Source organism: Chrysemys picta, chromosome 3 (genome assembly GCF_011386835.1).
Source record: "Chrysemys picta bellii isolate R12L10 chromosome 3, ASM1138683v2, whole genome shotgun sequence".
NCBI classification, from domain to species: Eukaryota; Metazoa; Chordata; order Testudines; family Emydidae; genus Chrysemys; species Chrysemys picta.
The window spans coordinates 9089362-9102806 of record NC_088793.1 but is presented as its reverse complement, the minus strand read 5'-3'; the positions used below and the strand labels follow the sequence as shown (position 1 = coordinate 9102806).

Here is a 13445-nt window from a genome sequence, read left to right as displayed (position 1 = left end):
ATACACCGCTACCTCGATATAACGCGACCCGATATAACACGAATTTGGATATAACGCAGTAAAGCAGTGCTCTAGGATGGGGGGGGGGGCAGGGCTGCACACTCCAGTGGATCAAAGCAAGTTCAATATAATGCGGTTTCACCTATAACGTGGTAAGATTTTTTTGGCTCCCGAGGACAGCGTTCTATCGAGGTAGAGGTGCAGGGCCGGCTCCAGGGTTTTGGCCGCCCCAAGCAGCCAAAACCAAAAAAAAAAAAAAAAAAAAAAAAAAGCCGCGATCGCGATCTGCAGCGGCAATTCCGCGGGAGGTCCCTCACTCCCAGGCGGAGTGAGGGACCGTCCGCTGAATTGCCGCCGAATACCTGGAACTGCCGCCCCTGTCCGGAACAGCCGCCCCAAGCACCTGCTTGAGAAGCGGGTGCCTGGACCCGGCCCTGTAGAGGTGTATCTAAAAAAGAACGACTAGTACCTGCAGTTACACTGTCTAGGATAGACTTACAGGAGCAATGAGTCCTCGTGCTTCAGGGCGTTATCTGGTCACCTCCTGGGGTCAGAAAGACACTTTCCCCCATGGTATAATAACTCACAGCAAAGCGCATTAGGGCAGCTTCATGGTTTCTTCTGACACCTCTAGCAGTGGCTATTATTGGAGAAAGAATAATGGCTCAGCTGGACCACTGGACTGTCCTTGTGCAGCAGTTCCTGGGAAAAGAGGCTCAAGAGTGTCTTGAATCCCATCCCCAGCTATGCATCTGGGGAGAAATTCCTCCTTCTGCAGTGGGCCAACAAAAGTCCGGTAAACCAGGTAAGTCCCAATGAAACCCTCAAAGTTCATTGACCTTGTGTTGGCCCTCTGCAGTGGTGAATTTCACCCTAGGTGCATAGCCACTGTGAGTTTCAGTCCTACCTAGTACCCGTGTGGGCTAATGCTAATGTACTTGCTTGGTTCTTTTTGAAAATAGTTATGCTGGATGGACCCATCCTGGACATTTCAGAAATTCCCCAACTCCTAGTGAAATCCTATTATGGATCATTATCCTTAATCCGCATCACCTCGTCCTAGGGTTTAACATTGCTTCAAAGAGCTTTCTGCATTCAATTTCACTCTCTTTCTTTAGCACCTTTCAAAAGCCCAGTCCCATCCTTCTTGGTAGAATTGACTGAAGATTTTATTAACCTCCTTTAACCGAGATACTTGTCCTTACAGATGGGTATTATTATTTTTTATTTGTAGTAGTAAATATTTATACTATGGTAGGATTTACACTAGTCAGTCTGGATCAGGACCATGTTATACTAGGTGCTGTACAAAATCAAGAGACAGTTTTGCTTTGAAGGGTTTACAATCTAAAGTCACAATGAGGCTAAGGGATGTGTCTACAGCATTCAAACAGATGGAGCAGGTTCTGAGTCGCTAATGGTGGAATAAGTATAGGGAGTATTTATTCCTCCTGGGCAGGGTTTGAACCTGTGAACCATTTGTGCTATTTCGTGTGTAATGTTCTACCAAGCCCAGCTGTAATTACCAGGGATTATTTCAAGGAGAGAAATGAATTCCATGAGATTTGCTTGTTTATCAAAGATCTCCCTTTAATATCACTTAAGCTGTAAGTTATTTTTACCACATGGTCGTCTCCATAATGCCTGTTCTGGTTACGCAGTAGCACAGGTGTGCTGGTTTAGGTATCAATGTGACTTTTCGCTTGGGTAACCCATAGTTAGGTATTTCTTTTCCTTGGCTCGATCACTGGCAGAATCCACTGCTGCAGACCCTTCTCTGAGCTACTCACCCTTGAGGCTGTATATCGTGACCACCATCCTTTAGGCTCAGGAAGACTGGCTGAGACTATGTTGTGCTATTCTGTTCCCTGAGCAGTCAAGGAAATTATTGTGGAAGCAAACCAGGCCCTCCCGCAGGGTCGAAGTTGCTTACTACTGTTTACTGTTTGTATTAGCATAGCCCTGGGCATGGACCAGGACACCACTGCACCAGACACTGTACAAACACAGAACAAAAAATCAGTTCCCGCCCCCAAAGCACTTGCAATGTAAGTACAAGGACAACAGATGGATACAGACTTCGTACCTAGCTTCTTATCACTCAAGGCCAATTGTCCTAGGAAGTGACACACCAGCACCGGGTACTGTCACTGGGTAAAGCCTCTGTTTTTAACCTCCATGTGGTCATGTCAGCAGCACGCAACTGTCATTTGTCAGCAGCATGGTTTGGTCCTGGAAGGCAGGGTGTAGGGGGCAGGTGCTGTGGGGGAGGTCTAAGTCACATCTGCATGTGAATGAAGCCCTTGCTCTGTCCCCGTGTAACTTCTCTCTGTTTTCGCATATGATTATGGTTAATATTGCTCCATAAGTGTGCATGCTGTCGCGTAGTAAGAGAGCAAACTAAGACAGAAGTCTCAAACTCCCAGGCTGTTTTCTGCATTGATCTGGCCTCCTGCCTTTTTAAGAAAAGAAAATGTTCCTAGTCTTTACAGTTTGAAAAAAAACCTTTCTAACCATGACCCGATTCTGTGCTGTCCTCCTGAATCCGCAGACAGGTTGAAACAAAAGTTCTTGAGAGAGGTGGGAACTACTCCCATTCATCGTCATAGGGGGTTTTAATTCAGCAACTTGTTGCCATTTAAATGGTAACATTGTAACCAATTTCACTGCGACTCTTTGTAGCAGAAACATTCAACTAATCCACTCCTTCCCCATCAGTGTCCCGGAGGGCACAGTTATTAATGGTGGAGTCCTGCCGGGCTTCCATTTCTCCACTCGATTCTCAGTCACTGGGCCCAGGTAAGGCAGTGGGAACAAACAAGCTGCTTTCTGGGGGGCCCTTCTTGCTGTCTGCTCAGGAGGGCACAAATCTGTATAAAAACAAATGGACTGATGGGGGTCACTGGTTGGAGTGCAATCATAAAGGGGCTTCATGAAAGAGAGGGGTGATAGAACTTTGAGCACATTAAATGAGAGGCATTGGGACATGTGGGGTGGGGTGGAAGATGGCACAGAGTCAGGCGGGAATGAAGGAGACAGAGGGAGAAGTGAGGAAGAGTGGGAAGAGAGACAGAAGGATGGCAGGAGTTGAGTTATGGATTGCCTGGAAGGTATTATCAAAACTCCTTGGTGGAGTTATAGCTGTGATTTATACTGTTGCTTATCTGTCTGTGTAATCTGTCATCATCATGATATCTCTCAGGTATTCTTTCTATGTCTTGTTTTCTACCTGAACCTTCCAGGTAGTCTTTCACTTAGGTACAAACGAGGGCAGATATTAGTGAGAGTGGTTTTGTCTATTCTAGGGCATTAAGCAATGTTGCAAAGATGAAATGATACATTTTCATAGGAGACTTGGAACCAAAATCTCTCTGACTCCATTCTGACTGGGAAGGAACAGGAGAGTTTCTTTAATCCATTTGCACAGTTCTGCTGGAAGGCATCTGGTGTTGTGCAGCTTGTTGCCAATAAATCAACAGTTTTCTCTCCCATTTTATCATGGATAAAGAATTCTGCTTCCAGTGCAGTGTTGGAATCCTGCCAGGTCTGTGGCCCATGACTCAGGAAGGAGTCCTGCTACTTCTCATGATGGCAGGTCAGCTGAAATGAAGGCTGGCCCCCTCATTCTGGCCTCTGGAAGCCAACACTAACTCCGATCATTTGTGGACACAGGCAGGCTCTAAAAACAATTGCATATTGTGCCGGAGCGTTTAACCAATAAGAAAATAATTACTTGAAGTAATTGTTCTGTCAACAGCCTAGGCCCAGCTTCTTACAGAACAGGGATCGCTCTCGTGTGAAGGGAACTCCATTGCACTGGACCTATTCATTGTGACATCACACCCTGTCACTCAGATCTCTCTACAGCTAGCCCAGCACTCATCCATCATTTGTCATGGCTGTGCAAATTAAACCACCTGTTAGAGACAGGCAGATGGATAAACTCTGAGTAGAAGACTGGGCTGTCACTGTTTCATTTCTTCATAAATCCTTTTATTTTTTAATAATGTATTTTAAATGAATAGGCTCATATGGGTGCTGCCACTCCCCTCTACTGGATGGAATCAGAACTGCCCAACCATGTTTCATAGGCTCAATACTTTTAACAGCTTAGTTAAGCTTCTTCTTTGGCTCAAGTGGTAGGAGCCTGTGCTTTTGGACCAGGAGAACCTGAACAACAGAACGTTGAAAGCTGACCAGATTCTTCACAATGAATAACGTCTTAGATGGATTTTACCTCTTGGCGGTCCGTAAATTGTCTGCAAACAGTTTGATTTTCTTAATTTGTTATTTAAAGTCATGTGCCTAATAAATTCTGTGAATGGTTCTTGGTCTTCAGATTGTCTGTGAGCAGTTCCTTGTGAATATGCAATATCTGAACGGTGTTAGTTGGTTTTGAAGGATATGCAAGTCACATGATGGATGAGTGCAACTCTTAAAATCAGGTTTCTGGCATGAAGTCATATGATTTTGAATTCAAAATGTTCCTTTTAGGCTTTTATTTGTTCGTAAGATGAGATATGATGGTGATGTGTGTGGTTTAAGAATCTGGACAGAATAGGAAAGTATAGCCTTAAAATTTGCTGTTTCTGGGGAAAATTCTGCCTGTGAAATTATTCACTAGACTACTTGCAGAGACTGAACATAAAAGGAGAATCAATGTAGTCAAAGCAAATTTGCTGAATAATCCACATGAATATTTGCAGAAAATTGTTTGTAGTATTCATGTGACTCTAGTTGTGTCCTTGCTGTTGGTGTGAAGTTCCAAGTGGTCATGGGGTACAGCTTACTGACTGCTCTGAAGTCCTAGGAAACTAGGTTTGGTACAATCATGTAGGGAAATTTTCTGTCAACCAGATACAATATTCCTTCATCCAGGTTCCAGAGAGTAGGAAATTCCCATCCTGCCAATTGATTATATTAGCTTTTATAACAGCTCCATAAGGACACACACAGAAGAAGATTTCTCTGGTTGTATAAACAATGACTCATAGGAGAGTCTGGCAGACTAGGGCCTCGTCTGTACTACAAGCTACATTGGCTTAACTAAAGGTGTGTTCTCAAATCAATTTAGTTAAACTGGTGCACACCCCAGGTGAACATTTATTTATACTGATTTAGTTGAAGTCGGTAAGGAGTCGACTCATGCTAACTTGATATAAGCCAGGTTTAAATTGATTTTGAGTGTTCATGCAGGGGTTTGCATCAGTTTAACCTAATCAGTGTGAAAACACTCCTTTAGTTAAATCAGTACAGCTTGGAACGTAGACAAGGGCTAGAAGCCAGCTTAGTTTTATGGGGCTGGTTCTCCACTCCCTTGCCAGTATATTTGGCACCCACTTTGCACAGGTTATGTCACTACATAAGGTGCCAGGGAGTGTAGAGTCAGGCCTGTGTAGTTAAGATGGCCTGTACATTAAATGTGTGCAGTATCAGAGCCCACATTTCAAAAGCATCTTTGTTTTTGCCTTCTGGTAAACGACTGACTCTTCATTTCACACAGAGAGATGCAGGGAGAGAGGTGTGATCTATACATTACAGTACAATACAACTTTATTTTGTATCTTTAATACAAACTGTGTCCCAAAATGCTTTAAAGAGTTACATTATAGTAATGGAAGAGAGCAGCGTACAGGTTTAGATAGGGCAAAGGAGAAAACAGGAGAGTGGATGAGCCACAGAGATACAGGAAGACTGTTACAGATGGCGAGAGCTGCAGAGAAGAGCGCTCTCAAGCCTACATTGCATGAGAAGGGATTGGGGAGACAGATGATATTGCTAGCAAAGGAAGCCTGACCTAGATCTGGGTTCTCTCTCAAGTTTTCTTTGTATTTCAGTAGGGATTCCTCCTCTTCTCAGTTAACACTATTCCTTTCCACTTTGCAGTAGAAAGAAAGGAGGAGGACTTACCCCAGACCTCAGCCGGCAAGCATTTGAGAAAAAAAGGAAACCGAGCTGTGCATCTTATAAGCTTCGGAAAGCAAAATCACTGGCAAGTATCTCTAGACCCTGACTTTATCAACACAGGTCCTAAGTCCTGTTGGCATCACAGAGACTTGGTGAGATAATACGCATGACTGGAATATTGGTATAGAAGGATACAGCTTGCTCAGGAAAGACAAGCAGGGAAAAAAGGGAGGAGGTGTTGCCTTATATATTAAAAATGTATACACTTGGACTGAGGTTAGAGGGGAATAGGAGACAGACTTGTTGAAAGTCTCTGGGTAAGGATAAAAGGGGTAAAAGCCAAGGGTGGTGTCATGGTAGGGGGTCTACTACAGACCACCTAACCAAGAAGAAGAGGTGGATGAGGGTTTTTGAAACAACTAACAAAATCATCCAACGCACAGGACTTGGTGGTGTTGGGGGAACTTCACATCTGTTGAGAAAATAACACAGCAGGGCACAGATTGTCCAACAAGTTCTTGGAATGTATTGGAGACAATTTTTTATTTCAGAAGGTGGAGAAAGCTACTAGGGGAGAGGCTGTTCTAGATTTGATTTTGACAACTAGGAAGGAACTGGTTGAGAATTTGAAAGTGGAAGGCAGCTTGGGTGAAAGTGATCATGAAATGGTCGAGTTCATGATTCTAAGGAATGGTAGGAGGGAGAACAGCACAATAAAGACAATTCATAGATTCATAGATTATAGGACTGGAAGGGACCTCGAGAGGTCATCGAATCCAGTCCCCTGCCTGCATGGCAGGACCAAATAATGTCTAGACCATCCCTGATAGACATTTATCTAACCTACTCTTAAATATCTCCAGAGACGGAGATTCCACAACCTCCCTAGGCAATTTGTTCCAGTGTTTAACCACCCTGACAGTTAGGAACTTTTTCCTAATGTCCAACCTAGACCTCCCTTGCTGCAGTTTAAACCCATTGTTTCTGGTTCTATCCTTAGAGGCTAAGGTGAACAAGTTCTCTCCCTCCTCCTTATGACACCCTTTTAGATACCTGAAAACTGCTATCATGTCCCCTCTCAGTCTTCTCTTTTCCAAACTAAACAAACCCAATTCTTTCAGCCTTCCTTCATAGGTCATGTTCTCAAGACCTTTAATTATTTGGTAATAGTGATAATCACAATGGATTTCAAGAAGGCAGACTTTAGCAAACTCAGGGAGTTGGTAGGTAAGAGCCCATGAGAAGCAAGTCTAAGGAAAAACAATTGAAGACAATTGGCAGTTTTTCAAAGAGACATTATTAAGGGCACAAGAGCAAACTATCCCACTGTAGGAAAGATAGGAAGTATGGTACGAGACCACCCTGGCTTAACCAGGAGATGTTAAATGATCTAAAAATCAGAAAAAGAGTCCTACAAAAAGTGGAAACTAGGTCAAATTACAAAGGATGAATATAAACAACTAACACAAGTATGTAGGGTCAAAATTAGAAAGGCCAAGGCACAGAACGAGATCAAACTAGCTAGAGACCTAAAGGGTAACAAGAAAACATTCTACAAATACATTAGAAGCAAGAGGAAGACCACAGACAGGGTAGGTCCATTATTCAATGAGGGGGTGGGGGGAAACAATAACAGAAAATGTGGAAATGGCAGAAGTACTTAATGACTTCTTTGTTTTGGTTTTCACCAAGAAGGTTGGTGGTGATTGGACATCTAACATAGTGAATGCTAGTGATAATAAGGTAGGATCAGAGGCTAAAATAGGGAAAGAACAAGTTAAAAATTGCTTAGATAAGTTAGATGTCTTCAAGTCACCAGGGCCTGATGAAATGCATCCTAGAATACTCAAGGAGCTGACTGAGGAGATATCTGAGCCATTAGCAATTATCTTTGAAAAGTCATGGAAGACGGGAGAGATTCCAGAAGACTGGAAAAGGGCAAATATAGTGCCAATCTATAAAAAGGGAAATAAGGACAACCTGGGGAATTACAGACCAGACAGCTTAACTTCTGTACCCCAAAAGATAATGGAGCAAATAATTAAGCAATCAATTTGCAAACATCTATAAGATAATCAGGTGATAAATAACAGTGTGGATTTCTTCAGAACAAATCATGTCAAACCAACCTGATAGCTTTCTTTGACAGGGTATCAAGCCTTGTGGATGGGCGGAAGAAGTAGGCGTGGTATATCTTGACTTTAGTAAAGCTTTTGATACTATCTCGTATGACCTTCTCATAAACAAACTAGAGAAATGCAACCTAGATGGAGCTACTATAAGGTGGGTGCATAACTAGTTGGAAAACTATTCCCAGAGAGTAATTATCAGTGGTTCACAGTCATGCTGGAAGGGCATAATGAGTGGGGTCCCCCAGGGCCGGCTTTAGCAAGAGCGGGGCCCGATTCTTGGGGCGGGGCTTGCCGCAAGCCCCGCCCCCAGGAATAGAGCCGCGCTCCGGCCGGGGTCACCGGGCTTGGGTCCGGCCCTGAGCCGCTTGGCGGCCAAAGCCGAGCAGAGCCACGGGGTCTGGGCTGGGGAGCCAGAGCCGCGCTGCGCTGCGCCGCGGGGGCCAGGCCAGACCCGAGCCGAGCCGCACTGCAGGGGCCGGGCCGGACCCGAACCGAGCCGTGCCGCGGGGGCCGGGCTGGAGCCAAGCTGGGCCGGAGCCACTGGGGTCGGCGCACTCGGCCGGAACCGGGGCCGAACTGGGCCGCGCCTCCCCGGAGCCCTTCTCGTGCCTCCCCGGGAGCCCTTCTCGCGCCTCCCGCCACCCCAGCTTACCTGGTGCTGCCTGCCCACCCCTGCTTCTTTTCAGACTTCCCGCGAACCTCTGATTCGCGGGAAGCAGGGGAGGAGGAGGAGCAGGGGGCGGAGCGTTCAGGGGAGGGGAGGAGGGGGAAGTGAGCTGGGGGCGGGGTGGAGAGCTGCGGTGCGGGGCCCTCTTAGCGCGGGGCCCAATTCAGCCGAATCGGCTGAATCGGCTTAAAGCCGGCCCTGCATGGATCAGTTCTGGGTCTGGTTCTGTTCAATATCTTCATCCATGATTTAGATAATGGCATAGAGAGTATACTTATAAAGTTTGCGGATGATACCAGGCTGGAAAGGGTTGCAAGTGCTTTGTAGGATAGGATTAACGTTCACAATGATCTGGACAAACTGGAGAAATGGTCTGAAGTAAATAGGATGAAATGCAATAAGGACAAATGCAAAATAGTCCACTTGGGAAGGAACAATCAGTTGCACACATTCAAAGTGGGAAATGACTGCCTAGGTAGGAGTACTGCGGAAAGGGATCTGAGGGTCTAGGGTTACCATTCGTCCGGATTTACCCGGACATGTCCTCCTTTTGTGTGCTAAAAATAGTGTCCGGGGGGAATTTGTAAAGCACTCACAATGTCCGGGATTTCCCCCTCCCCCGGCAGAGCAGAGCGAGCGGCTGGGAGGGCTGCAGGAAAGTCCCGGGCTGGACTCCGGAGCAGCTTCCTCCTCCCACCCCCACCCCCCTGCATTCTGAGCCGGCCGGCAGCTCCTCCTCCTGCAGCCCGCTCCGGCAGCCCTGTGCAGGGCCAGGGACCGGGTTTTGTGTTGTGCAGGGGAGCTCAGCCATGTGTCCGGCTGGCACAGAGCCCAACACCCTGTTCTGAGCAGCAGGGTAAGGGGGGGCAGGAGAAGGGACAGGGAGGTTCTGGAGGGGGCAGTCAAGAAACGGAGGGGGGCTTTTGGAGGGGAGTGGAGAAAGTTTTGGGCAGTCAGGGTACAGGTAGGGGGTAGGGTCCTGGGGGGCAGTTGGGGGGGGTCTTAGGAGGGGGCAGTTAGGGGACAAGGAACAGGGAGTCTTAGGTAGGGGGTGGGGTTCTGGAGGGCAGTTAGGAGCAGGGGTCCCAGGAGGGGGCAGTCAGGGGACAAGGAGCGGGGGGTAGGGAGCTGGGAGTTCTGGGGGGGAGCTGTCAGGGGGCAGGAGTGGGGAGAGGGATCGGAGCAGTCAGGGGACAGGGAGCAGAGGGGTTTAGATGGGTTGGGAGTTCTGGGGGGGCTGTCAGGGGGCAGGAGTGTGGAGAGGGATCGGAGCAGTCAGGGGACAGGGAGCAGAGGGGTTTAGATGGGTTGGGAGTTCTGGGGGGGGCTGTCAGGGGGTGGGGAGTGGTTGGATGGGGCGTGGGAGTCCCAGGGGTCTGTCTGGGGGTGGGGGGGTGGATAAGGGTTGGGGCAGTCAGGGGACAAGAGGCAAGGAGGCTTAGATAGGGAGTGGAGCCCCGGGGGGCAGTTAGGGGCAGGGGTCCCAGGAGGGGGCAGTCAGGGGACAAGGAACGGGGGGAGGGTTGGGGGTTCTGGGGGGGGCGGGAAGTGGGAGGGGCAGGGGCGGGGCTAGGGCGGGGCTCCTCCCGTCCTCTTTTTTGCTTGTTGAAATATGGTAACCCTATGAGGGTCATAGTGGATCACAAGCTAAATATGATTCAACAGTGTAACCCTGTAGGAAAAAAAGCAAACATCTTTCTGGGATGTATTAGCAGGAGTGTTGTAAGCAAGACATGAGAAGTAATTCTTTCGCTCTGCTCTGCGCTGACTAGGCCTCAACAGGAGTATTGTGTCCAGTTCTGGGTGCCACATTTCAGGAAAGATGTGGACAAATTGGAGAAAGTCCAGAGAAGAGCAACAAAAATGATTAAAGGTCTACAATACATGACCTATGAGGGAAGATTTAAAAAATTGTTTTTTTTCATCTAGAGAAGAGAAGACAGAGAGGGGACATGATAAAAGTTTTCAAGTACATAAAAAGTTGTTATGAGGAGGAGAGAGAAAAATTGTCCTCCTTAACCTCTGAGGACAGGACAAGAAGCAATGGGCTTAAATTGCAGCAAGGGAGGTTTAGGTTGGACATTAGGAAAAATTTCCTAACTGTCAGGGTGGCTAAGCACTGGAATAAATAGCCTAGGGAGGCTGTGGAATCTCCATCATTGGAGATTTTTAAGAGCAGGTTAGACAAACACCTGACAGGGATGGTCTAGATAATATTTAGTCCTGCCATGAGTGCAGGGGACTGGACTAGATGACCTCTCGAGGTCCCTTCCAGTCCCATGATTCTATGATTCTAAGTCTATTACACCAGGGATATGTTTGGCCCAAAGCATTTATAGAACCGTAGATATCTCTGGTGCCTTGATTCACAAATAGACCTGATCAGATTTTGCTAACTGTAAACTTTTAAAACTGCGATTTTCTTCCTTCTCGTAACTTACATTTTAAATCCAAGTTCCAGGGCTGTCTAGGAGGAGCCATTCTACTATTAGGAATGATTTCTTCCATTAACTCATTGTAAGTAGGTATAAAGCAGAACCGCTTTAGGAGAAAACTTGCTGATGTGGGGCCAGATTTATGATTATTAATTATTATTTGTCTTGCAGCAATGCCTATAGACCTTGACTAGCTCAGGACCCCATTGTGCCAGGCATTGTACAAACATATACTAAATGACAGTCCCTGCTCTGAAATGCTTAGAGCAGAGAAGCTTGCTGGCTGCTCCAGCATGACTGCATTGGCCAGGGGGAGAAGGTGCAGGGAACATCTTTCTTCCCTTAGCAGTTCTGTGCGGGCAGCTATGCTGCCTGGGCCTGATTCTCCTCTCACTTACTCCAGCCAGACTCCCTTATAATCCAGAGGTCAGTGGAGTCACACTGGTGTGAGAAGACAAGGTAGGCTCCCTGAGTGCAAAAGGGGGTGGCCAGTGTAACACACAGGGCTGTGTGTTAAGTGTCCTCCTGTGTGCCTGACCCACGGAGGGTGCAAGTAAAGCCGGGCTCTTTCTCTCGAGCTGTAGAGACTCATCCTGCTAGCTCTGGAGGTCCCCATTTCTGTCCCCAGTGTGATAAGATGGTGGCTGTCACGTCAGCTGCACTCAGTGTTCCTGAGGGGCAAGGTCCTGTGCTCCAGCAAGTGGCATCAAGTCTGTGCTGCGGGGGGAGGGGATGCAAATGCTACACCTGTTCTAGTTTAGCAATTCCCACGGGGAGGATGCTCCCCCATTCTCTGGAGGCATCATATCAACTCATGCCCTGCAAAGAGCCCCCAGGGAAGCCAGTGGGAGTTTCCTCCTGTGAATCGAGGGTTCCAAATCTGTTGGTCTCATTGAGTCTCCTCCCGACAGCCAGATCTGTTCCCTTTGTCGAGGAGCTGGTGCAAGAGGCTCGCATGCTGAGCTACTCCCGATTTGCACTAGTGTACGTGGGAGGAGAATGAAGCTGCTGCTGTCTGTTCTCATCTCTGTCACTGAGTAGCTGTGTCCCCCTCAGGCAGCCCACTTCCCTGGGGTTCAGCTTCCCCAGGTGTAAAATGGGGATTAATATACCTATCTCCCAGAGGCGCTGGGAAGCTTAATCCCTCCATAGTGCTGAGCGGATTATAACTACCAAGAAAGAATTCATGCTTGTAAAGCACTTTGAGGCTTTGGGAGGAAAAGTGCTAGGTAAGTATAAAGCATTATTCTTAAACATACCACTCAGGACTCGTTTAAATAAAACAGTTCAAAACAGAGTCCTTCAATAGCTAAGCAACTGCTGTTTCCTCAGGTTTCAGTCTCATTTCTTTGGATCCAGTCCTGCTCTCTGAAGAACCTAACTAGAGTAGATCACACATCAGTGGCAAAATCTGAGGCCCGAATTCTCAAAGGTATTAAGGCCCCTAACTCCCTCTGAAATCAATGGAAGTGAGGTACCTAAATACCTTTGAGGATCTGAGCCTGACTCACTTCAGTGGGAACGGGAGGTAATTCACTATGTGTAGATATTGATATTTTTATCTGCTCTTCAGTTAGTTCCTGTAATACCCCGTATCCAGACATTAAGGCTGTCCACACAGCAGCACAGGGAAGTGTTTTTTCACACCCCGGCCTGACAAAAGTGGTAGTGTAGACAGTCTTAGTTTCTGCACTTTATAAATACTGGGTCAGTTTTCTCAAGATTCTGGTATCTGTTCCTAAAGCATTCTCTTGCACTTGCAACTTGCCATCATCACTGTCTGATGTCTGTGCTCTATACTTTGTGTTATTGCATTTTGTCAGAGAGAGCAGCCCTGAGCACCCTAGCTGTTAATACTGAGGAGTCACTGTGCTCACGTCACAGTTTATAAAATAGGACAGCCTCAGATGAAAGCAGTACCAGAAAGTCAGGCATCCAGAAAGCATCCTAGAGATAATCTTTTGTAGATATGGGCAACAAATAGCCGCTGGAATAAGCAGATTCTGATGAGCATTTTTTTTTTTTTTTTACCAAGTTGGAAGAATGATTCCCAAGTAATGAGAACCGGAGAACCCATGTGTTCCAACCTACAAAGGAGATTAACTGTAAGATCACTAAGGCTGACAGGCATTTATTATTCTTGTGCAGGTTATTTTCCTAGCTCAATTATGTCCTTTATTGTACTGGTGCCTCATACAGTTGCTATAGTTAAAGTTTGTTAGCCTTTGTCTTAGAAATGCCATTTTCCAGGGCTTTATAATACAGCCTGAAGAGTTCCATTTCAGCATGGCCATGATTTTACCT

The 13445-nt window shown here is 46.7% G+C and overlaps 1 protein-coding gene across 4 annotated transcripts in view; it reads left to right on the top strand.

The window, feature by feature from the left end:
- The window catches only part of FBXO16 (F-box protein 16), a 46315-nt gene that overhangs the window by 21150 nt on the left and 11720 nt on the right, over window positions 1-13445 (top strand). For all 4 annotated transcript variants that reach the window (XM_005290636.4, XM_005290637.4, XM_065587459.1 and 1 more), the window contains one exon: window positions 5887-5992. In XM_005290636.4, coding sequence (XP_005290693.1) covers window positions 5887-5992 — 106 coding nt within the window. The remainder of the gene's footprint in view (window positions 1-5886; window positions 5993-13445) is intronic.